The 24,873-nt window shown below is 39.7% G+C and overlaps 1 protein-coding gene and 1 pseudogene across 2 annotated transcripts in view; one reads left to right on the top strand and one right to left on the bottom strand.

Annotated features, from left to right (window-relative positions):
* Positions 1–24,873, top strand: part of UGP2 (UDP-glucose pyrophosphorylase 2) — a 50,787-nt gene that overhangs the window by 6,783 nt on the left and 19,131 nt on the right. For both annotated transcript variants that reach the window (XM_005884561.2, XM_005884559.2), the window contains exons 2-3: positions 10,508–10,635; positions 11,430–11,537. In XM_005884561.2, coding sequence (XP_005884623.1) covers positions 10,522–10,635; positions 11,430–11,537 — 222 coding nt within the window. In that variant the 5' untranslated portion in view covers positions 10,508–10,521. The remainder of the gene's footprint in view (positions 1–10,507; positions 10,636–11,429; positions 11,538–24,873) is intronic.
* Positions 13,463–21,113, bottom strand: LOC106724467 (annotated as a pseudogene).

Raw genomic sequence — 24,873 nt, 5'->3', positions numbered from 1 at the left:
GACATATGAAAACATGCTCAAAGTCACTAATCATCCGAGAGATGCAAATCAAAACAACAATGAGGTACCATCTCACACCTGTCAGAATGGCTATCATCAACAAATCAACAAACGACAAGTGCTGGAGAGGATGTGGAGAAAAAGGAACACTTGTGCACTGCTGGTGGGAATGCAGACTGGTGCAGCCACTATGGAAGACAGTATGGAGTTTCCTCAAAAAACTGGAAATGGAACTCCCATTTGACCCTGTGATCCCACTTCTAGGAATATATCCCAAGAAACCAGAAACACCAATCAGAAAGGATATGTGCACCCATATGTTCATAGCAGCACAATTCACCATAGCTAAGATCTGGAAACAGCCTAAGTGCCCATCAGTAGATGAATGGATTAGAAAACTGTGGTACATCTACACGATGGAATACTATGCTGCTGTAAAAAAGAAGGAACTCTTACCATTTGCAACAGCATGGATGGAACTGGAGAGCATTATGCTAAGTGAAATAAGCCAGTCAATGAAGGAAAAATACCACATGATCTCACACATTCATGGATAATAGAGACCATTATAAACTTTTGGGACTAGTATGCATGCATATAAGCTTAACCAATGGACGCAAGACATTGGGAGGTAGGGGAGGCCGGGAGAAGGTCAAGGGGGAATAAAAAAGACATATGTAATACTCTTTGTAATACTTTAAGCAATAAACAAAATTTAAAAATAAAATAAAATAATAGGATACTTAATTTTATGTGAGGAACATTAGTTGGCCTAATAATGAAAATGTTCTAGGTAAAAGAATAATGTACTATAATTTTCCAGTTTCCACCAAGTTGTATTTATTACTTTTTGTGGAAGTGCAGGAATTCCCAGAAAGTCAGATATATCCATTATTGAAAAGTTATATAAACAAATATTTGAAAGTCAAATCAATTCTGGATTATCTGTAAAAATGAATAATTAAGAATTGACTGTGCTTCCCATAATGCTATTCCTTTTGATATCTAGTATTTATGCCAGTGGAGAAAATTCCAGCAATATTAGAATAAAATTGTGGGGGAAATCCTCTGAGGGTTTGGGATTTAATGAATGAGGAAATTTTTGATTGTATAGGATCTCTGTAGAAGCTGGAGTTTTTCTAAAGACTGGTGTCCTTTTGACATAGCCTACAGTTTTGTTTTGTTTTCTAAAATATATTTAAAGTTGGTATAATAGTCTTTGAATTGTGGACATCTTGGGTAATTTAATGGGTTGTTCAGGTACAATGACTATTAGTTGAAACCATATGTGTTAGACCTCTAAAATTCTTCTACCAGCCATGCATCTTTTTGTTAATAACTTATTAAATTCTTTGAAAGTTGGCTTGCTAAGCTACTGAAAGAAAATTAAACTTTTTTTTTTTAATTGGGCTTATGTGTAAGAAAGGGGATAATACTTCATTTGAAAGCTGTTTCCCAGTTCTTTCGGTTGGTGATGCAGGCATCTCCTTTAGTTTGTTGCACAGTAATTGTCTAGGGCTCAAATTCTGCCTCTGCCAACAGACCCATTGTTTATTTTTCTCAGTCATTGCCAAATGAAATTGATTGTGCCCCCAAACCATTTTGATAATTAAGGATTGTTTTTGAGAACCACAGAGAAACTGGCTGTGTTGTCTTAGTTAACTTATATAAACAACAAAGTTTCATTTTCCAAAACATTTCTAGATATTTGTTAATTTTTTTAATATAAATCAAGAGAGTTCCCAGTTTCTCTGTGAGTTCATGTGTAGCTTAAAAATACTATTCATTGTATTCATGTACATGAAATAGTCATATTATGTTTAATCCACTTTTTAATTATTAGTTACTAAATTGTAAGAAATACTATTGTAGGGGAGCCTTCCTTTAATAGCACCACTTGCTCCTTGATTATGGAGACCTGCAGACAAGGTGATTGGCGTTTGTGTTTTTCTCTGGTTGCTGTACTGGCAAGGCTGCTGTGATGCTTCCTTTATGTTACAACCTTGCCTAGAATTTTAAAACTTTCAGAGTGTGGGAAAACAGAATAACATAATTCTATGCACTGTATTGGGTCCATTTATGCCATTGGTAAAATGCTTGGCCTTGGTAATAAAATATTTATAGAATAAATAAAAGCTTTGATTTTTCATTGCCCAGAAAATAAACTATATAGAGGAAAAAGTTGAAGAGCATAAGGGAATGCTTATTCTGATAGGTAGTTTTAACCTTACGTAATAACTCACGTGATAGACATAGTTGGGTTTTGTCAATTTTCATTCCACCTGGAGTTGGTAAACCATGTAAATGCACTGTAACCAAGAAAGGGGAGACCTTCCTCCAGGTTGGAGAGTAGGGCACCAGGCAGCAGGGTTTGGATTCCAGTGGAGCACTGCCACTGTGTCCTTAGGCAAGAGCACCCACACCCCCCACCTCATCCCTTTATCCCCCAACCCATTCCATCTTCAAGATAAGGGAATTAGACTCACTCACTGACCTTAAAGCCTTTTGGAGCTTAAAAGTTTAAGTGCACATATGTAAAATTACAGGGCAGGCCTGCCAAATAAGGTTTTGGTCCTTGATGGTGATTTTATGTTGTAACCCTTTTCCCACCTCTCAGCAAATGAGTGTAATAAGCTTCTTGGCATGCCTTCTTTCTTAACATCCATTAAATTTAATGCAAAGTGTTAACTAGTTGACAACATCTCTTCAGAATGTTGTTTTCCAGAAGTGATATTTTCTGTTTTTGTTTTTTAGATTTTAAGAGCTACTTTGTTGTATAAGAGCAAGGTTATTCTTAATTATTAACAAAAAATCCAGTTTAGCTATACATTTTCATAGTTAAATTTTTTTTAAAGTAAGCAATGCATGATCAGTAAAAATCTCAATTAGCAAGTGGCTCTGCATATTCAGTGCTGGAGTATTGGAATGGTTCTCAAAAGCCTGGTACCTCTTTTTGTTATTAAAAAAACACATTTATTAAGCATTTTTCCTAATTCAGGCCAAACCTAAATATAATTGCCCAATTTTGTTTAATCTCTAGAGTTACCTAGTATTTATATAGGATAATAAAAATTGAAAAGAAATTTAGAGGTCACTTTATCTAGATTGCTTACCATTTAGGAATTTCTTTGACCAGGTTCCTGATACTTGACTAATAAATCAGCCTCTGCTTGAGAAGCCTTAGGGACTTCAAGTACTCAGGATATAGTCCATGGTTTTCTTAGCCCTCCTTTCCCCATGATCAGAAATGACTGTTTGGCCTTATCAGGCACTACCTTCATGAGACTGGGCTCTACCTTCTGTCTGTATCCAGTACATAGCCATCATAATAGGCTCTTCCTCATTTATTTAATAAGCATTACTTGAGTATTTATTGTGTCTCAAGCTCTGGTTTAAAGTATCCTATATAATAAAAGGTTAATATGCAAATTGACAGAACAGTGGAATGACTGGTCGCTATGACATGCACTGACCACCAGGGGGCAGATGCTCAACGCAGGAGCTGCCCCCTGGTAGTCAGTGTGCTCTCACAGGGGGAGCGCCACTCAGCCCAAAACCAGGCTCAAGGCTGGCAAGCATAGCGGCGGTGGTGGGAGCCTCTCCCACCTCCGTGGCAGTGGGACACCTCCCAGGGCCCCCCAACTGCTAGAAGGCACAGGCTGGGCTGAGGGGACCCCCCCCTCCCCCAGTACATGAATTTCGTGCACTGGGCCTCTAGTGATGTTATAAAGGAGTAGTACAAGAACTTACCATGTGAGCATGCAATGGCCAACTTTGCTTAGTTTAGAACATTTCTAGAAGGTTATATTTAAAGTGAACTCTGACAAATGATATATTAGTGGCTACCCAAGCCACTAATATAAGAATTTAAGTCTTGAACTCCAATTTATTTAAACATTATCAAGTGCTTGTATTGTGTGCCAGGTGCTAAGGTAGGTGTTGGAGAAAAAAGTTTGAATAACATAATATGGGTTGTTCCCTTAAATATTGCAGACAGACACCTAAGCAAAGAAAGTTTTGGGGGTGTTTGATATAGTGCAGATGGAGGAGCAATTAAAACCTTCACATAAGAGTTTTGTATAAAGGAAGGCCTCTTTGAATGTTCAGAAGTTACCACCTAGAACACTAGGAATGCCACTCTCAAAATAGCAGAAGCTAAAGTCAGAGTTTGAGCCTCTGGGGACTAAGGGATCAGGTTTCCTGGAGGTTGGGATGATTCTCATGATTTTAGAATTAACACTAGGCTATGAATTTGTAATTTTTTTCCTTGTTTCTGCCTACCCTTCTCTAAGTGTTGAATGACACTTGAGATGTATGTTTGGAACAAACTTATAATAGTTAGGATGCTTTTAATTTCATGGAGCAGAAAAATATCAACTCAGTTGGCTTAAAAAATGAGGTACTTGTATCACATGAAGCTTGAAGTAGGATATTTCAGGGTTGGTTAATTCAGTACAAAGATTGCATGTCTTTCCTTCCTTCTGCTCTCTTATGCATATCTATCTCATTCTTGGGTCAGCTTCCTTAAAGGTCACTAAATGGCAGCAGAAACTGAAGGTGAGAGATGGACACATACTTCTTATGTCCAGGGATGGAAAAGGCACTATTTCTTCTCATGTGTTTATTTTTCTCAGTGAGGAATGCTTTTCTCCAAAGTCTTTTGGCAAACTTTACTCATTGGCTCACTGGCTAGAATCATCCATATTATGTTTTATGCTTAAACTAATCACTGAGAAGGTTTTTAAAATCTGGGCCTGATGCCATTTCTTAAGCACATGGGGCCTTAGGGCAGAGAATAGGTGACAGAAAACGCATTGGGATAGGGAGAACAATGTGCATAACTGCTACATACATATTAAGATGGAGTATAATCTATATCAGAGCTACTCAAAGCAAAAGCAATACTGACAGCATTTACTTATAAGTAATGCATATTCTCCCCATTCCAGACCCACTGAGTCAGAATCTTTGAGAGCTTGCCCAGAGATCTGTGTTTTAACAAGCCCTCCAGGTGACTTGTATGCACATTAAAGTTTTAGAAGCACTATTGAGATGTCACAAATAGAGTAGGAAATTTAAGCCTTTAGGCCTTCTGCTTTAGCACTTTGATTAGCTTTGGCTACTCAAAAGGATACTTCAGCTTGGTTTTTAAGACATGCCTGGCTAAGGAATTTATATATATTTCCCATCAAATGAAATCCCATCAAATGAGGAAGAGTAGTGATATGATTGGGGTTGCAACTTAGGGAGAACCAATCCATTTTGCTTGATACCACCAGATTAGAGTGACAGATGAGCAAAACAGGTAGAAAGCTGTTTTCATTATGACCGTGAGAGTGAAAATGAGAGGGAAATTAAGGTAGCAGTGGAAAGGGAAAGAAGTGAATGAGATTGTGTTATGATTCAATTAAGAAGTATAGTATTGGATTGGATGTAATATTCAGGGGAAAGGAAGGAAGAGCCAATTGCAACTGAATTTCTAGGTCACCTAGGAGTGACTAGGGGAATGTTAATGCCATGGAGGTCAGGGAGATGGATTTAGAGACGATTTTGACATGTTGAGTTTGAGGTATCCATTTGAGTATCTGGGTGCAAAAGGTTTAGAATATTATAGGAAATGTGAGCCTGTAACTCATGAAAAAAAAAAAAAGATGAGGTGAGAGGCACATATTTGGGGAGTTATTAATAAGGAGATTGGTAAGGGATAATTGAAGGGGGTGCAAAAGGTTTAGAATATTATAGGAAATGTGAGCCTGTAACTCATGAAAAAAAAAAAAAGATGAGGATGAGAGGCACATATTTGGGAGTTATTAATAAGGAGATTGGTAAGGGAATAATTGAAGGGAAAATGGTCTTGGGGCAGAATCTTAGGAAATCCAGGGAGTAGAAAACAAAAGAGGAGTATGATATGGAAATTGAGGCCTGGACAGAGATGTAGATAATGTAGGATAATATTGGGTAATGGAATCCAAAGAAGAAAAGCTTTTCTAGGAGGAGTACTCACAAATAACTGAGTTTAAAGGACTGTAGTGTGACCCCAGAAGGGGATGGTTAGTTTTAATTAACTATAAATCTAGTCAGTATGTATATGTCTTTAATTTTATTTGTGGTTATTTCTAGTTGCTACTACATTCTTAGAGTTTTACATTTACTTGGATCACAAGTCATTTCTTAGTTTAAGATGAAATGAACTCTCCAATTTTCTAACTTTGAATACATCTCAATGTGGGTTTCCAATGAAGGTTGGGACTGTTCAGAGATAATGAGTGGTGGGTGGTAGCCTGGAGAGGGCTCCTCACTCTCTTTGTTGCTCTTGTTTTTGGTCAGTCTTTTTTTCATGGTCTTTGCTTTGTGAAGCTAGCTTTCTGTTTTAGAGTGTGAAGTTGTTTTATTTGTGCCAGTATCATGATATCACGGAAGGGTATTATGTACACTTCTTAGCTGCTAAAATGGATGAAATGAAATACCTGAATTAAGAAATGAAAACAATCACTTGTTAGATTGAATGTCTCCTACCTCTTGTTTTATTGCTTTTTCTCCTTCTTTTTGGTGGTGGTGTTGGTTACTCCAGTTGGATAGAGGAAAGACTATGATGTGGAAATTTTAGTTCTTATGAACAAGGAAGAATTAGGAAATTGAGGTGGGGGAAAAACTTGTAAAATAAAGTTACTGCCTGTTCTATGCCAAATTGTAATTAAGTCAACCAAGATTCTAGTAAGTTCAGTTTTATGTGGTAGGGAGTTTCCTTTTTATCTCATTGAGTATAAGGCAACATCCTAATAGAAATGCTTTTGGAGGAGAGTGTTATTTAGAGGTTTTGTGTCATGATTAAGGAGCTAGACTAGGAGGGGAAAATGAGCACGATATTTTCACCTCATTGTATTGGGCTGGGGTTCAGCATAAACTGGCTTTGTTTTGGGGTTCCATTAAGCCTGCTCTGTGACCTTGAATTAGTCATTTAACTATTTCAACTTTGTTTTTATATCTAAAATGTTGAGACTAGATTAAATGCTCCTTCTCATCACTAAAAATGTTTTGATTTATGACTGAGGTAATGAAATGTTTTATTCCTAATCTACTCTCTGTCTATAGTCAAGGAGAATCAATTTCTCTATTGCTAAGAATTGAGGGACAAAACATTTTAGGAGGTTAGAAATCTTGCATTATTCAGGGGATTCTTTAATTGACCTTACATTAGAAACTCAGCTGTCATTGCCAGAAGTGTAACCTGAGAAGGTTAAGCCCAAAAAGCATCTAATGTTTGTACTTCTTTTTCTACCAGAAATTCCAGGCCTTTCTTGAATTCGGGATGTATAAGGTTACTAGAAAGGGAAATGGCTTCTAGCCCTATGCCTCCTGGTCTTGATTAAGCACACTTATTCTTTATTCTTGAATATTCTTTATTCCTTAAAAGCCCTTCCTTATTATCGAGTCACTTAAAAAAAAGAACTTCACAGTCGCACTTTCCTCAAGGAAAGGAGAGGAAACAGCTGTGGAATGGGGTGGAAGAAGTGATAGGCGTGTTATAATGTTCTTTTGTTGTGTAAGCTGTTCATATTTGTAGAGGGGGTAGAAGGAATACAAACTGTTCTTCGTTTGAATTTGGTGCTATGTCATACAAATGGAAGGAATAAAAGTACGGCCTATTTGTCACAACTGGCGTTTGAATCTGTCTGGCTTTTTGAATTAGTGTTTGAGGGTTGGACCTGCTGCAGCTGGCAAAGATCACATGTAATATTAAATGTGAGCCTTTCAGTCAGTCTTCTTAGCTTGGCTTGATGGGGAGGATAGTGGCTCGGATTCTGTGCATTTTGGCCTTAAGTCATGTAAAGTTGATAGGCTATTGTTCTGCAGAGAGTCTCTAAAGTTTGGTGTATGGTGGTTTTTTGTTTTGTGTGTGTGTGTGTGTGTGTGTGTGTGTGTGTGTGTGTGTGTTCTCATGTACACAAATCTCAGACAGCTACTAGAGAGTTATTTTAAACTTAGCAGTTTCACTTAGTTTTATCTCATTCTTCCCAGATATAAGTAAGTTAAATGTTTCCATCACTCTATTTTTTAGGAATGTGACTAAACGTTGGCCTTTAGGGTCTAACTTCAACAACAAAGCAGCAAGTCTGTAGGTGTCTTGAGTCTAACAACAACAAAAAAACTCCACTTATTTTAAAAAATCATTACATATTAATTTCTTGATCTGTTTTAATCAATCTGTGACATAGAAACAATTCGTGTGTAATTTAGAGGTTTTATATTTAGTAGATATTTTCCCCAAACTGTTTTCTAAACATTAATATGGGAGTTGGCTTAAAGATTGGGGAGGAGATATCCCCAATACATGGGGTGGCAGGTTAGAGGACTTAATCTGTGACAGATTTTAAATTACAGCTAAGTTAGCCAAGGGATGAACATGTGTGTTTGGTTGTCACATTGACTTTAGTTTAAAATGTTCTGGAGGAGTTTTGTTTTTAACTACCTATCATAGTTATGCAATTGTTCTCATCCATTGTCATGGGTTTTTACACACTATAATCAAATTTCTACTTACTAGTTGAAACATATGGATTGTTTATGGAACACACACTTATGTGTTTCTTATGGTGTTTTTTTTTTTTTTTTTTTTTTTTAGCTCACAAAGACCTTGTTATGAACCACAATTGGGTTCACTTTGGTAGTTTTACTGGAGTCCATAAACTTAGTTGTGTTGTGATTTATGCCTGTAAAAAGAGCACAGTTAGAGAATGGCTATTTTAGGATTAGATTGTGTTCTCCCCAAATTTCCTTTTTTTTTTCTTCTTGGATTTTAATATGATGGAAAGTGTGTATAAAAGATTTTTGAAGATCTATGTTAAATATCTCATTTGTTAACATTTTTAAATATTAAGGAGAGGGGGAAGCTGTCTATATTAAATATATTGCTTCAGGAGTTAACATAATATACTAATTTCTACTCTCAAAAGTATCTTAAAATATTTATTATGTTGGCTTTAATTCTGTCTATATAAATGTTTCCTGCTACCCAGATAAGTAAAAGAATTTATGCTATGTGAAATATGATTCTGCTAAATTAACCAACATTTGTAGAACTAATTATTAAAGAAAATGTTTGAACATAAACTTCACAAATACATTTATAAAATAAGATTGAGTTAGGTATTGAGGATAAAGGGGAGGTGAACAATAATCAGCCTGTCCCTTATTTTATAAAAAATAGGATAATCTAGATACTTAAGTGTGTAAAACATCTATGTTGGCATTTTTCTCTTGAGATACGTGAGCCTAGGATGTTTTTTTTCTGTATTTTTCTATTTTTGTTTTCATCTAAAAGGCATTTCTGTCACCTTTAGCAAGATCCGACTGTCACAGAGATGCTCAGCTATGCCAGAAGTCCTGGTAGTCTTGTCTTATACAGATGAGTACTGAAAAGTCTTTACTGAAATTGAGGATCAGAGTGGGGAAGTAGCCATGTGCCCTCCTCTTTTTAAAATTAAAATTTTGATGCCAAAGGAAGTAGAAGCAACTTGGAATTGCCATTATCTATTTCTCAAGGGGTTCTTCTAGAAAGGAATATGAAACTATAGTGGCTCTCCTTCTAAAATAGAAGGGATTCCTTAAATTTTTCATGTGGCCTGAAGGAAGAAGGAGTCTTGCTTCTGCGAAATTGCTAGACCCCTTCATTATCTTATGATGCAGCAGGAGTTCCGTAAGGGCATGTTCCATAACACATATCCTTATTAACATTATCCCAATTGTTCTGATTTTACTCTAGTTTTAATGGCTAGGAGGGAAACATGAGTAGAGATGGAATTATGTACTCAAATGAAGATTAATCTTTTTACTTCCACCTACCCCATCTTCCTAAAAGTGTTTAGTATTTCAGATATACTAGTAAAGCATATAGATGTGCAAAATAGTCAAATTTAATCACATCCTATATAATAAAAGCCTAATATACTAAGTGTCTGGTCATCCATTCAACCAAAGAGTAATATGCTAATGATATGCTAAGGCCGCTCAACTGCTCGCTACGACGTGCACTGACTACCAGAGGGCAGACGCTCTGACCGGTAGGTTAGCTTGCTGCTGTGGTCTGGCCAATCGGAACTGAGCGAGATGGGCCAGACATGCCCTGGAGCCCTCCCATGGTCCCCGGCTGGCCAACCTCCTGTGTCCCTCCCTGACCCCGATCATGCACTGGTGGGGTCCCTCAGCCTGGCCTGTGCCCTCTCGCAATCCAGGACCCCTTGGGGGATATCGGAGAGCCGGTTTCAGCCCGATCCCACAGGCCTGGCTGAAGGACCCCACTGGTGCACGAATTCGTACACCAGGTCTCTAGTGTGATTATATAGTCCTAACTAGTTGACACTACTGAAATTCTGTGAGAGGATGATGGGACTATAGCATTGAGCCTTTTTCATTAGCTGGAAAACCAGAAATAAATCAGTTTTAACTTGGCAGCTGTTTAAATGGATTTCTTATTTTTCAGTTGGTTGTTTTATATTTTTGTTTTAAGATCTTAGCAAAGCAATGTCTCAAGATGGCGCTTCTCAGTTCCAAGAGGTCATTCGACAAGAGCTAGAATTATCTGTGAAGAAAGAATTAGAAAAAATACTCATCACAGCACCATCACATGAGTTTGAGGTAAGGACTCTACAATGTTTCTTGCTTTCATTCATCTATTTGCTGAGTTGCTGCTGCTGATCATCCAGTTTAAAATAAGCACAAGATGTAACGAGAACATTAAAAATTAGGATTGCTTAACAATTAAGAATTTTCAACATTTAGCTATTATAAAACCATTGTCTTTTTCTTGTTTAATTCTAGGAAGTTTCTAAAGTCTAAACAGAACAAAATTACACTTTATTTATTCTGTGTTTTGATATTATTGGGTAGAGAAATGGATACCAGTGTTCATGAACCATATATCCTGAATGCCTTTTTTAAAAGAGCCAGTTCTAATAGAACTATGCTACTTGTCAGCATAATAATAGAGATCCCACAATAGGCAGATTTACTTTTCTACTTACAAATCAATAGATTATCCTTTTCATTTTCATATTTTAATTTGTACTTAATGTTTTGTAGTTGTGTTTTGTTCCTTTTTGTTCTTTTAGTGAGCATATATTTTCACTGAAAAGAAGCAGAGAAAGATATTGGTGAATAAATACAGGGAACCATTTGGATTTCCCATGGACCAAATGGTGTTCAGAGTACATGACACTGGTGGGATATGGGGAGTATTATTTGCTTGTATTCCTTTAAGTGTGGTTCCTATTAGCTTTTCCTCCCTCTTTAGTTTTAAATTGGGGGATAAAAAAGACTCCATGTTCTAATAGTTTAAAAATTTCATTGAAAGGCATTTTAAGTGTACAATATATATCTGTTTTTATTAAATATTAAGCATTCTGAGAGCCAATATATTTCTGTTTTTATAGCACACTAAAAAAGACCTTGATGGATTTCGTAAGCTATTTCATAGATTTTTGCAAGAAAAGGGACCTTCTGTGGATTGGGGAAAAATCCAGAGACCTCCAGAAGATTCGGTAAGTTTTAGTAATACGTAGGAATATGTAAGATAATTTAGGACATTGGTTTAACTTTGGGGGTAGAGTAGCCTAGGGGATCTGTAAAAACCATCAGGAATATTCAGACACAGGAATATTGCTTTGCATTTACTGTTCCCTCATGCTGAAACTACAAAGATAGCCTTCCATCATTATGCCTTCTGATAGACCCAACTTTCCAGTTCTGCAAAAGACTTATGGAAGTCTAATCTCCCTTTAATACCACCTCAAAACTTAATATCCCTGACTATGAGGCAATTCTTTGGAAAATTACCAAACGCACAGTAAGGCTTCATTTAAGTTCTTTTCCTCCTCCTCTCTCGCACACTATCTGATTTCTTATTGTCTGTAGGGTCATGTACAGATGCTAAGTATTAGTTGTTTGTATGCCTGTGTTGTTGTTGAATGGATGATTTAAATGAAGTGATTATCTAGAGGGGGGACCAAGATGGTGGCAAAGGAGGACACTGACCTCACTCCCTCCCAAGAACACATCTGAGAGACAACTGAGAGCCAATTGAACAGCTTCTGCACAACAAACAAGAAAGAGAGAGAGCAAGCCATTTAGAGTGACATTTCTCACATCAATCTTGCATCAAAGGTGTGCATGTAAACAGTATCATAACAGAGGATCTAGATTTTTGTATAGGAGTTGGCCACCTTGTTTTGTAAATAAAATTGTATTGTAACACAACCACACTCATTTATTTATGTATTGTCTATAGCTGTTATAATGCTACAATGGCAGAGAAGAATATTTGCAATGGAGACCACATGGCCTGCAAAATCTAAACTATCTTCTTTCTAGCCCTTTATGAAAGACTAGAGGCCAGGTGCACGAAATTTGTGCACAGGTAGGGTCCCTAGGCCTGGCCAGTGATCAGGGCCGATCTGTGGGGCAACTAGCAGGGTGATCGGGGCCCCCGCTCGCACCCACCTTGGCTGGCCTGGCACCGCTTGCTCGCCGGCTCTACCCCCCTGCCACCGACGATCAGGGCCTGCGGGCTGGGGGCAGCTCCTGCGTTGAGCGTCTGCACCCTGGTGGTCAGCGTGCGTCATAGCTACCGGTCATCCCACTGGTTGTTCTGCCGTTGGTCTATTTACATATTAGGGTTTTATATAGATAGATGTTTGCTGACCCCATGGTAGGTGTATTTCTTTTCAGAAGATCATTAGTAGTTTACTTCTTTGGTCTCTCAGAAAACTTACTTTTTTCAATTTGGATGATTACTTTTCAGACAAAAATAAGATCAGTGTTTTAGACTAGAGCATGGATGGCCAAGTCAGCATATACACCTTCATATGACAACTTCATTGTTTTCTAGAGAGGCTCTGAGAGTGTCTTGTTCCTGGTCATGTGCAGTGTTTGAGCTTACCTGTTGGGGATGGGGAAGGATGGGAAATAGATAAAAGAGGTGAGGGGTTGTAGAGGCTGCTCAAGAAAGTACTGAGGCTAACAGGTTTTTTTAAGCCCTAACTTAAAACCTGTTATCACCTGGCTGGCAGTGACCTCTGGTGATAATAAAGTACATTCTCATTTATGTGAAAAATGTTCTCTAAAGAAGGCCTTTTCATTTAATTAGGAACACAAGTTGTTCCAGTTGACTTATGATTGTCATTGTTCTTGTTTACTTTAAAGGGGTGAAGGAGTTATATTGATCAACTCTTTTTTTTTTTTTAAGCGAGGCAGAGAATTGGCATACAGAATATCATACCAATATGGTGTTTAGCTTCAACAGATTTTTTTTGTTTTTATTCATAAAATAACTGAGAGCTTTTTGTATTCTTAGTCTACCAGTACAAAAACATTGAAATATGTATGTTTAAATGACAAAGCATTCTGAGAAAGTTACAGTGTACATGTGCAGAGTAAAAATACACAGGTTTTCTTTTTTTTTCCTTTTTTTACATATAAATTAACCGCTTTATTAAATATCAATAAACTGTACATATAACTATACAAAATGCTTCCTTAGTACAAAATGTTGCTTGCAATATAAATACCAGTGTACCTTTTAAAAAAATGTAAACATCTTCCTCCTGGGCCCACCTGTTGGATCCCTGAAAATAGTTCTGGGAGACACATTGGTTGGGCCGAAGCATCCTATTTGGGCCCCTGACAAGTGACGGCAGTTACTCACATTCCTTTTTGAGACGCTGCTAAATTCCCCGTGAAACAGGTGCCACCATGACAAACAGGAGGCTGAAATAGCTGCCCAGGCCTGAGGCATCCTGGGGTCTATACATGTCCTTGTGTCAGAGACCCCCCCCCAACCCCCCCCCGCAGGTCCCGTGGACACCCTGGGGGTGGATCGCTGCAGTTACACCTCCTGGAGAGGTGGCCTGAGGGTTTCTGGGGTGGGCAGGAGTGGGGTGGGAGCCTCTATCAGTCATTGGCTTTTGTCCTGTAGCTCAAAGCAGCTGTATCCAAACAGTTTTGGATACACAAGCCCACACATCAAGGCCAACTCCAGAACGCTCGCTGGGGAGCAGTGGCTGCCAGAAGGGGCCACCCTCCCATCAGCCGTCCACAGAGCCAACCGAGGCCCCCCAAGCAGACACACTGGAAATGGTCCTCAGCGCCCTGTGAAGCTACAACAGCCAAAAGGGGAGCTCAGAAGGGAATTCCACAGCGGTGAGAAGGATGCAGGAGTCCTTCCTTCCAGAGTTGGGGGAGGCCGCTGCAGGGGGAGGGTCTGGAGAGGCAGAAGCAGCCGAAGGGGTCAGCGGGGGGGCCCCCTGAGCAGCCTGACTCTTGGTGTGTGTGGAGCAGGAACATGTGGGAGAAGGTGCGGGAGCACGTCTTGTACTGGTACTTCTTGACATGTGAGTGGGTCTGGAGGTGGGCCCGCAGGTTGGAGCGGTCAGCAAAAGCACAGTTGCAGTGGGAGCAGGAGAAGGGCTTCTCCCGGTGTGGGTCCGGACATGGCCCTATAGCAGCCAGGGCCTGGAGAAGGCCTTCCCGCAGATGCCACAGACGCAGGGCAGGGTGTGGCTTCGGACGTGCATCTTGAGGGCACCCAGTCTGACGTATTCCTTGTTGCAGTATTTGCAGTTGAAGGCCTTGCAAGACTAGGGGTCCTTGGCCCCTGAGAGCCCAGACAGCTGCTTGGGCAATGGGCCCAAGCCCGGGAAGGCAGCATAACCGTCGGCCTCCAGGGAAGAGGCTGAGGTGGAAGAGAAGGAGGAAGGGGCTGGCGAGGGTGGGCTGTGAGGCTGGGAGCCTTTCCTACTGTCCTCGTCTAACAGGGAGGTCAGCTCAACAACCTTGGGGATCTCCCGGGGTAGAAGGGAGGCCCAGCCAATTGGCTGGGCTTGTGGTGCCAGGAGAGAGTCCCAGATGAGCGTGGGCAGCGAGGCCGTGGTGTTGAGGACCTCAGGAGGTGGGATGGCCGCCAGCAGGTGGGCCTGGTCGTAGGGCTGCTGGAAGGTGAACTCTGGAGAAGAGTCTGCAGCTCGCTGTAGTTGGGCCTCCAGCAGGAGCAGGCAGACTTCCTGACAGGAAAGAGCGCGGCATGGTGGCCGAAGCAAGCCGGGGTCGCCGAGCTGTGCTGGTGTCGTAAGGACCCTCCCCTGGGAGGCCGAGCCGCTGCGCTGTCCAGGTTTTCTTTTTTTTGAAGATGAATCGTAGTATATTGTTCAGCTAATGTTTGCACATCTTTTTGAAAGACTCACTGGAGGCAATTTGGGCAAGGATCTGACATGATGTGACACAGGATGGTTTGCTCAGAGCATGGTGAAGACTTCCAGCTGCAGTCAGCTAATGCTAAAGCCATTAGAGACTTGTTTTTTGTGTGTGTGAAGATAAAGTGAGGTCCCAAATGTAAACATTTTCTACAAAAAGGAAATAGTGGCATTTAAGGAAATAGCCCTAAGAACATTGCTGGATACAAGAGTCTTATCCTTGACATAAAGTTTTAAAATGATAATATATAGATTTACTAATCTAAGCAAATAAACTAATATTAATTTAGCAAATATTGCCAAATCTAATTTCCTACCTTTTGATTCCACAGTGAATTGAACAGTCTTTAGTTTTCCCCAGGACTACCTTTCTTCACATGTGCCTTTATACATATATAGGACCTTTATTTTAGGAGGAGGACATGCCAAAGGAGACTGACCACAAGTCTGTGATTCTTAATTCCATTCTGGTTAGTTATTTATTATTTCACTATATAAATAGTAAATACATGGCTTCTTTAATGTCAGTTTCATGACTGACTTCGAGAGACCTAGGTAATGTTGGACCAAGGTCTCTAACCACTGCCCTTGTGTCCACTGTAGGGGACAGTCCAGTGCCACAGAGTTGAGCTCTTGGGAAAATTTTAGTATGGGTATTTGTGGTAGTACCACTCTTTGAACATACTACCATTCCCTCCTCCACAACCCTCATCCTACAGAGTCTTTTTGGACCATGGCTCATGTGTTGTAATACAGGTTATTTTAGTATTATACTCTCCATGTGTATCTTTTATGTAGGTATCTTGTGTCTTATAATTGGATGAGAAAAACGTGTTTGTGAGGTTCTCCTGTCCCACATCTTCATCTGTGGCATAACTGTTAGGGAATTTCCCTTATCTTTATTTAATATAGGATAGCCGTGAACTTGTAATGTTGACACTGAGAAAATTTTATATAAGATAGATGGCCCATGCCTACCTCTAATTCTAATCCTTTCTGCCCTGTAATTCCTTGGGGATATTTTACTAAATCCTTTTCCTTATTTTAGATCACATGTGGACAGCTGACTCTCTGTTTCTCCCCTTGTATAGAATGAAACTGGAATGTTTACACTAGGCATCTTAGCTGGGGAAATCTCTGCAGGGATTTTAGGTCCTTCATAGATTTCTTGAACTTATAAGTAAAACTTTGTATAAATGCACATATTTTTCAGAGCAGATTCCCTGACTTTCATCAGATTCTCAAAGGGGCTCATAACCTGTAAAGGTTAACTACTGTCTTAGAGTCTCATTGAAGAAACAGTTATAGGATGCCTTGCCTCTACAAGGCACTAGCTTGGTGCTGGGGCTACAAAAATCAGTCTTGGTCCCTCTTCAGCATTTTGGCTTCCAGTTTGTAGAGAAAATGGATTCAGAAACAGCTATCTATAGAACAGCATGATAAGCAGTCCATGGGGTGCTGTGGAAGCATCTAACTGGCATAGGGGTAGAAGTAAGACTTTCTGGTATTAAGGTAGACTCCAGGGGTTAACCTTAAGGCAAGACTTCTCTGAGGATGGGAGGAAAATAAAAGAGAAAAAAAAAAGCTTCCAGAATAGTAGGAGTCTAGAAATAATAGGCTTTCAGCATGTAGCTTGTTTTCTAGTTATGGAGCATATGGTGGATGTGCCTGCTTCTCCAAGTGTAGCGCCAGATGCTGAGTCACTTGCCTGCCATTGCAGCTCCTGTTCACCGAGGCTACACTGGAGAGATGTCAGAAACTACACTTTCCATTTAAGAGAGACACTAATGGTGGAAGACTGGAATAGAATTTAATAAAAAGCATGCTTCATTATATACCACAAACAGTTTGGTTATATTTTCAATATTGTAAAACATCAAATAGTTTAAAAATACTTATTCTTGTTTTTTGTGTTTGTTGTTTTACATTGTGATAAACAAACCTTATAGGTTAATCAGCATTTTTGCTGTTAATAGCTTTTTAAAATGTCAGATTTATTGAGATATAATTTAAGTATAATAAAATTTAGCCTTTTTAGTGTATAGTTTTATGAGTTCCAGTAAATGCATACAGTCATTTAACTACCATCACAATCAAGATGTAGACCTTTTCTTTCATCCCAATTCTTCCCTGTGCAGCTTTAAATTATGCTTCTTCTTAAATCCTTACAAGGCTCTAGTTCCCATTTCCGTCTTCCCTTAAACACACAAGCTAAGCAAATATATATCTTTCTGAAATACTGCTTTTCCTTCATTCAGACATCTCAAAAGGAAAAAGCTCAGCCTCCACCCTTAGTTTTATGTCACCTGGCCTTCCTCTTAACTTTTATCTCCTGCCCCCCCCCCCACACACACACATATACACACACACCTGCCCCTTAACCTTCCATAGACTTTTTTTTTTTATAGCCTCTGGTCTTTCCCTCCCTCCCCCACTTCCATTTTTTCCAAAGCTGCCCCAATAATGTGAATGACATAATTAAGCTAACTTACTTTAGTCATTGGCTATGTAGTACCACAGAGTTTAAAGCTAGTTTACAGCATAAACAGGATGATGTTAGAAGCTTCAGTTTTATTTTTAAGGAATTTGGGAGTATCAGTTATTTTGAAGCCTCTTTTGTTCACAGTTAGATGAAAGGAGGGTTGGCTTGTAGGAGAAACTCAAGATGTGATTTCAGTAAAGAGCTAGTCCTAATCACATAAGTAGGTTGGCTTTTGGACCCTCCCATCTCTTCTATTTGAACTCTTTTCCAATTCCCTGGGTCATTTACCTTTGTCCTTTCTAATCCATGCTGAACGGGAATGTTCTTTGAAGACTACTACCTTGGCTGATAAGGATATGGTCCAAATGCCTCACATGGTTGACTAATTTTATTAGTTAAAACTGCTGACTTCTATAAAATGGTGATGAATATTTGTAGTGTTTGAATTTTTTGTTGTTGCCATCTATATGTAACCTGTTTTGCCTTTTGCAGCTAAAAAATATCCCAATGTCTTTGTACTTCTAGAATTTCTATAAAGAATTTTAGAGCACAGTAAGGTTTAAGGAGCAGTTAGCACCTTCTCTTCATAGTTATCTTTTACTTTGTAGGATCATTTACCATCTGTAACCACCCTGCTTTTAGTTTCCTGTTTTTGTCATTTGGGTTTTCTGCCAATTCTTTTATTGTCATCTCTTCTCTAGTTTACCAGGTTTAAAGTACACCATTGTAATGGGAGTATTATAATTTTATATCTCAGCATTTGGGAAGTTGCTACAATTTTTAATGACAGGGCAGTAAGAATGGAACTTCAAGAGTAAGAAATAAAATGCTGTAATAATGGAATAAGTGAGAAGCAATTTATTACATGAGTTTTAAAATAAACTTAATTTTAGAATAGTTTTCTTTATAGAAAAGTTGCAGATACACCATTTTAAACCAGAAACATTATATAGCTGTCCAAGATGATTTTGTTACCTATATCCCATTTTTAAACTTCCTGCTGTGTCCAAAGAAGCACAAAATAATGAAAATGCTGATAGAATTTTCCTTTTGAACTCAAAACAACGATGTTAAATATATTCACACTGTTGTGCAACAAATTTCCAGAACTTTTTCGAAAAATCTTGCAAAATCCAAACTCTATACCCTTTAAACAATTCCCATTTCCTCCTACCCCCATCCTGGCAGCCAACATTCTGCTTTCTTGTCTCAGTGAATTTGACTACTCTAGATACCTCATAAAAGTGGATAAAAGACTTTTCCTCTTAATCTAGGTTTTCTTTCTGTTGTTCTGAAAATTCCCTGAGTTCTGCTACCAATTACACTGCTGTAGTTTTACTTTCCTGGACAAATATAAGAAGGTACAAAAGCCCGGGAGATTGTTATTTGGCAGTGTTCTTGCCAATGGAAGCATGAAGCCAGCATAGCGTAAGGGAGATCCTGTCCTCTGAGACCATCCTGTGAGATCATCAGGCAGTATATAGAGCCATTTTAGAAGCATAGTTTGAAAAGGCAGAAATATTATTAAAACTTGCATTTTTCTCATCTCAGAATACTGTCTTAAACTAGGATTTACAGACCTTTTCTGTTAAGGTCCAGTTAGTAAATATTTTAGGCTTTGAGGCTATGCAGAAGGCAGCCATAGACAACATGTACACTAATGAGAGTGTGTGTTCCAGTGACACTATGAAAACAGGTGGCAGGCCTGATTGTTTCACAGACTATAATGTGTTGATATCTGTTTAAATTATTCTCAAGCTACATATGACGAGAGAGACTGGGTGAAACCAATACCTGATAGATCATTAAGCTGCTTTGTGACTTAGAGCAGAAAGAAAAATTCAGTACCATATTTTATCAAATTTATGCCGTTGATTATAAGTTGCACCTTTTATGTACCACTAAGGAAGAAAAAAAGTGCAACCAATTAATTTTAGGATCCCATTGGTTGTGTGATACATCCTGGTTTCAGAAATGCTAAAATGTGGTGGGCAAGGGTGGGTAAGAGAGTGTGTCTGAATCAGTGATGTAGTGGTAACACCAGCAAACATTTGAAGTCTTACTGTGGGCCACACACATTATTTAGCACCCTATATGCATTATCTCATTTATCCTCATAAGAAATTCATGAAGTAAATGAAAAAGGCTTGGAGCAGTTAACAATTTGCCGTAATGAGCAGTAGAGCCGAAGATTCAAACCCAGGCAGCCTAGCATTAAAGCCTGTGCTCAGCTACTATACTGTGCTGCCTCCTTCATTTTTGGGGCAGTCTTTTCCATCAAAGGATACCATTCACACTGGAATTGATATAGTTTATTACAGTGATCTGAATCAGGTCATGGAGGAAACAGGAGCTACATCAATCCCCTTGGCATGTCTTTGCAATTTCAAACATTTCTCAGGGCAGCCAACTACTGGTTTGCATCCTGCTGGTTTATGTGTCTGCTGATCCTCAAAGAATTACTAATGAACCTCTTCTGAAAATGTTTTTAAACTGATAAAGTTTCTAAGCCAGGCAACACTTGTGCTGGAAGAGAAGTCTTGGTGCTCAGTGCACAGGTAATATCTGTGATGCCAGCCAGCACTTCTGGTCCTCCTGCTGCAGAGGAGAGTGAGAGAGAGCCGCCTACCAGTGTAGTGCATCCCCTCAGCATCTGTGAGCCTTGCATTGAAGATGGTGCAGTCCTGCATGAGTGATGCAGACTTCACCAAGGATGCACTGATTTTGAAGACACAGGCAATGTGAGCCTTTGTGCTCTTACAGTCTTGGAGAGTTCTGGTGTTCCTAGCACAAGCCTGCATTCACTGACAGAGCTTGCCTTGGAGAGAGTTGAGGTTTTCAGTACTTGTGATCATTAAAAAGAAAAGTCAAAATGGAATGGCATGCATGTAATCATCTCAAATTAAATCACTGTGTCAACTTACTCAAACCAAATATTTGCCATAGAGAAATTCAGTTTGAAGAGAGTTAAAGTTTACTTTTTGCTTTATTTGCATATTAACTTTCACTGGAAAATGTCATCTCTTATAAAGATTATTTTTATGTTCTGTGAATGAAATTTCCATTGCGGTGAAGTAAATTGTATGCAGAATGTTTTTTTGGGGGTCAGTTTTCTGAAAGAGGGTCTATTAGCTTCTGATTTTTCAAGTGCCTGATAGCTCATAAAGCCCGAGAGTCCCTGGTCTGACCTGAGATGTGGAGGATGAAGAAATGGTCATTGGTGAAGTGAGGTTGCATGAGGGGGAAAAGTGCAGAGGACTACAAATGAGATGTGGCATCTTAGAGAGCTTACCTGTGTTCCTGGAGCACAGTGTGTTGGGTTTAGGAGAGAAAGGAGTGAAAGGCAAAAGGGCTAAATCATTAAGGACCTTGAAAGCTGTGTCTTCCATTTAGGACTAGATTCCGTTATATTTAATAGTGAAACTCAAGCCCTAGCCGGTTTGGCTCAGTGGATAGAGCATCAGCCTGCGGACTCAAGGGTCCAAGGTTCGATTCTGGTCAAGGGCATGTACCTTGGTTGCGGGCATATCCCCAGTAGGGAGTGTGCAGGAGGCAGCTGATCGATGTGTCTCTCTCATTGATGTTTCTAACTCTCTATCCCTTTCCCTTCATCTCTGTAAAAAATCAATAAAATATATTAAAAAAATAGTGAAACTCAAAATAACAAAATAAATTCAGACAGAGACAAACCAGAGCTAGTATGACAGCTTGGTGGTCATCAGGAGCCTGGGCTTCTCTATCTTGCCACTCTTTTTTCCTTAGTGTATCTCCTCATGATCTCCCAGATGGCCACCTAAGTGAACTTTAGTCATCATGTCTCCATTCCAAACAGCAGGAAGAAGGAAGAAGGGTACGTCCCCTACAGTTTCACAGAAACTTCCTGGAATTCTTTCAACTCCCTTCCAGTTAATCATACTGATCAGAACTTTGGCACAAATAGCTACAGGGAGGCTGGGTAATGTAGTCTTTTATTTGGAATGGTGATGTGCCCAGCTGAAAATTGGGTTTCTAAACTGGAAGGGAAAAATGATGTTGGTATAGGCAGCCAATAACTGCTATGCCATGTCTATGTCTTTTTTTTGTGTGTGTGTGTGTGTGTGTGAATGGTGTAATAAGCAGAGAAACATGTTCAAGTTCTCTTTTTAAAAAGATTGCCCACCTGCAAGGTAGAGGGTAAAGAGACTGCTGCATTAACACAGGTAAGAGCTAAACAGGGTGCTGACTGATGGCAAGACTGACGGGACTTGATCACTGATCAGGTGTGAGTAGGCTCCTGGCTTAGCAGCTGAGTGTGTCTTGGTGCCCAAGAGACAGGAGTGATTGGAGCCATGGGATTGGAGCAGATTGCCAGGAACAAGGAGGTCTACTTAGGATGGGCTTGAAAAGGATCAGGCAGAAGAGGAGGAAAATAGAGTGTAGTGTTTCACAAGTCAAGGGGAAAGAGCATTTTAAAATTTAGGGAGTATTCAAATATGTTAAATGCAGCTGAGAGTGCAAGTAAGAGAAATATTAATGTTATGGATAGGATTTAGCAGTTCCAAGGATGTTGACGACCTTGTTAAGAGCAATTTATTGAATGATGGAAAAAATTAGATTGTACTGAGTGAAGGGAGTGTAAAAGGGAGGTGAAGAAGTAGAGGTGAATGTAGTAACTTTTGTCAAGAAGTTTTGCCTCTAAGAATATGGAGGAAAAAAGGATGTGGGTGTTGGAAGGAATGAGTGAGTATATGTCGCTGTTTTCCTTGATTTTTCTATGGCAAATATTTGAATATGTTCATGCAGATGGAAAGGAATGGAGAGGGGAAGACTGAAGATGAGACTGGATGATTAAAGAAATGAGGTTCTTGAGATGGGCACTGGTGGAGAGATTGCCCTAGGGTGGGAGACAGCTCTTCTTGTAACCAAAAGGAAGGGAAGAAGCAGATATGGAGATGCAGGAAGGTCTTGAGGACCTGTGTATATGATGGCTTTTATTTGCTTTGTGAAATACGAATTTAGCTCAGCTTAGTGGTTGAGAGGATGTTGATGAACTTGTTGGTGGACCATGTGACAATGTACATGATTTGTCAGCTTTCCCTTAATGGGAAAAAAAGATCCCTGGTCTAGGTATGACTTTACTGTCATTAAATTAATCTCTAGAAGCTTTCAAACAACCCAGATTTGGGTTGTTACCTTTAGGAATGTGAAATGAGACAATATGCCTAGCACAAAAATTGGCACTCAAGATACTGCAGAAAGGGTTGAGTGAATAAGCCCATGTTCTTGGGACACTTCCTGTACATATGGAGTGTCATTCTAAATCTGTTTTTCTGTTTACACAGATCATTTTTTCCAGCAAGCATTTTTGTTGAAAAAAAAAAAAAACACAACCTTTCAGATTGCAATAAACATACCCTTGTGAATCGTAACAGGGCAGGTACTGTTAGCTTGTTTGGGCAGTTTGGCATCATCTCCAGGAATAGCACAAATATGCTACCAAGAACTGGGTTATACTATTGCTAATGGGAACAGTGTGTCCATGACTGTGTGATGAATTCAGCTTTTCTTCTAACTGGAAACTAAGTTGTGAACAGACTTGGCAAGAAACAGATCATGGCAGACAGTTCTTAAAAGATCTTTTAAAAAATCAGCTTCTGCAGAAAAACTTGATTGACGTCCTAGAGGGCAGAACGTTGTTTAAATTTTGTTCTTAAATAGGTTGCCAACTACTTACTTTTGTTCATTCCCCAGAGGAAGTTGGGTATTTGACCAATTCTTTTATCCCAGTGAGAAGAGAACAAGAGTGGCCTAGCCTTGCACATTTTGCAGGGAGCCTCATGGGGTCTCCTCCCCATCTCACCTATAAAGGTGCCCTACTGTATATTTAGTTGTACTAGAACTCTTTGAACACTGAATTCTATTCATGTCTGGAAGAAAGAGAAACAGAGTGATTAGGATTGAAAGCACAAAGATCGAACTAGTAATTGACTAACGGATTCAGAGTAACGTTGAGCACATATCAGGCCGTGCATGGTACTCCCTGTTGTCTCCAAACACCATCCATCTTTGTCTGAATAGATGTCTTTGTGCATTCTCCTTAGGGAGCCAAGAGGCGAAAGTGAAGAGCAGGTCAAAAAATGTCTCTGTCACTAGGTGTGTCTAGTGTTAACTTCAGCTGTTGCCAAGCAACTTTCTAACACAGATACCCGTGGCTTATGGAACTAAACTGAGGTCTGAGGGATTGCTTTGTGAGGTTCCTGGTGAGGATGTGAACAGCATGATGAACAGAAAGAACTTCTGTTGGCATATAGGGTAATTTATGTGATGGAAAGTTGTGCTTACCACTAAATTTAACCCATAATAAACTTTAGACAAAAAGTGTCCTGGCTTGCTGTAAGCAAACTATTGGTGCCTTTCTTTGTGTGGGGTGTGTGTGTGTGTGTTAATAAGTCCCCAAACATGTGAAAGACCTCCAGTGAAGGCTTCTAACAGCAACACTAACCTGCCAGTCTGGACATCTCTTCCCTCATTGTACCTTGTTACCACACACCTTGTGACTCTTATTCCCTTTCCCTCCATAGTTCTCTCCTCAGAAATGGTGTTTAAGTGTAGGAGTTGGCATTCGGTCTTCCTGAGGCTTAGACTAAAGCTGAATACAGATTATTTGGTGAAATTCTGAAACTGAAGTTAACCATCGGTGCATCCTTAATAAAAACTATGCATTATATTACAACTAGAGGCCCAGTGAAACTGATTAATATATAGTACTAGAGGCCTGGTGCACGAAATTTGAGCACTGGAAGGGGGTGTCCCTCAGCTCAGCCTGCGCCCTCTTGCAGTCCGGGACCCTTGGGGGATGTCCGCCTGCCAGCTTAGGCCCCATCCCTCTAAGCCGGCAGTCAGACATCCCTCTCGCAGTCCAGGGCTCTCGCAGTCCCAGCTTGCTGCTCCTTAGCGCTGCCTTGGAGGTGGGAGAGGCTCCTGCCACTGCTGCTGGGCTCGCCAGCCATGAGCCTGGCTTCTGGCTGAGCTGCACTTCCCCTGTGGGAGCGCACTGACCACCAGGGGGCAGCTCCGGTGTTGAGCGTCTGCCCCCTGGTGGTTAGTGCGCATCATAGCGACCGGTCGTTCTGCTGTTTGGTCGATTTGCATATTACCCTTTTATTATAT

The sequence above is a fragment of the Myotis brandtii genome, unplaced genomic scaffold (genome assembly GCF_000412655.1).
Source record: "Myotis brandtii unplaced genomic scaffold, ASM41265v1 scaffold84, whole genome shotgun sequence".
NCBI classification, from domain to species: domain Eukaryota; kingdom Metazoa; phylum Chordata; class Mammalia; order Chiroptera; family Vespertilionidae; genus Myotis; species Myotis brandtii.
Note: the sequence above shows the minus strand (reverse complement) of the source record. Positions and strands in the feature narration are given on the sequence as shown.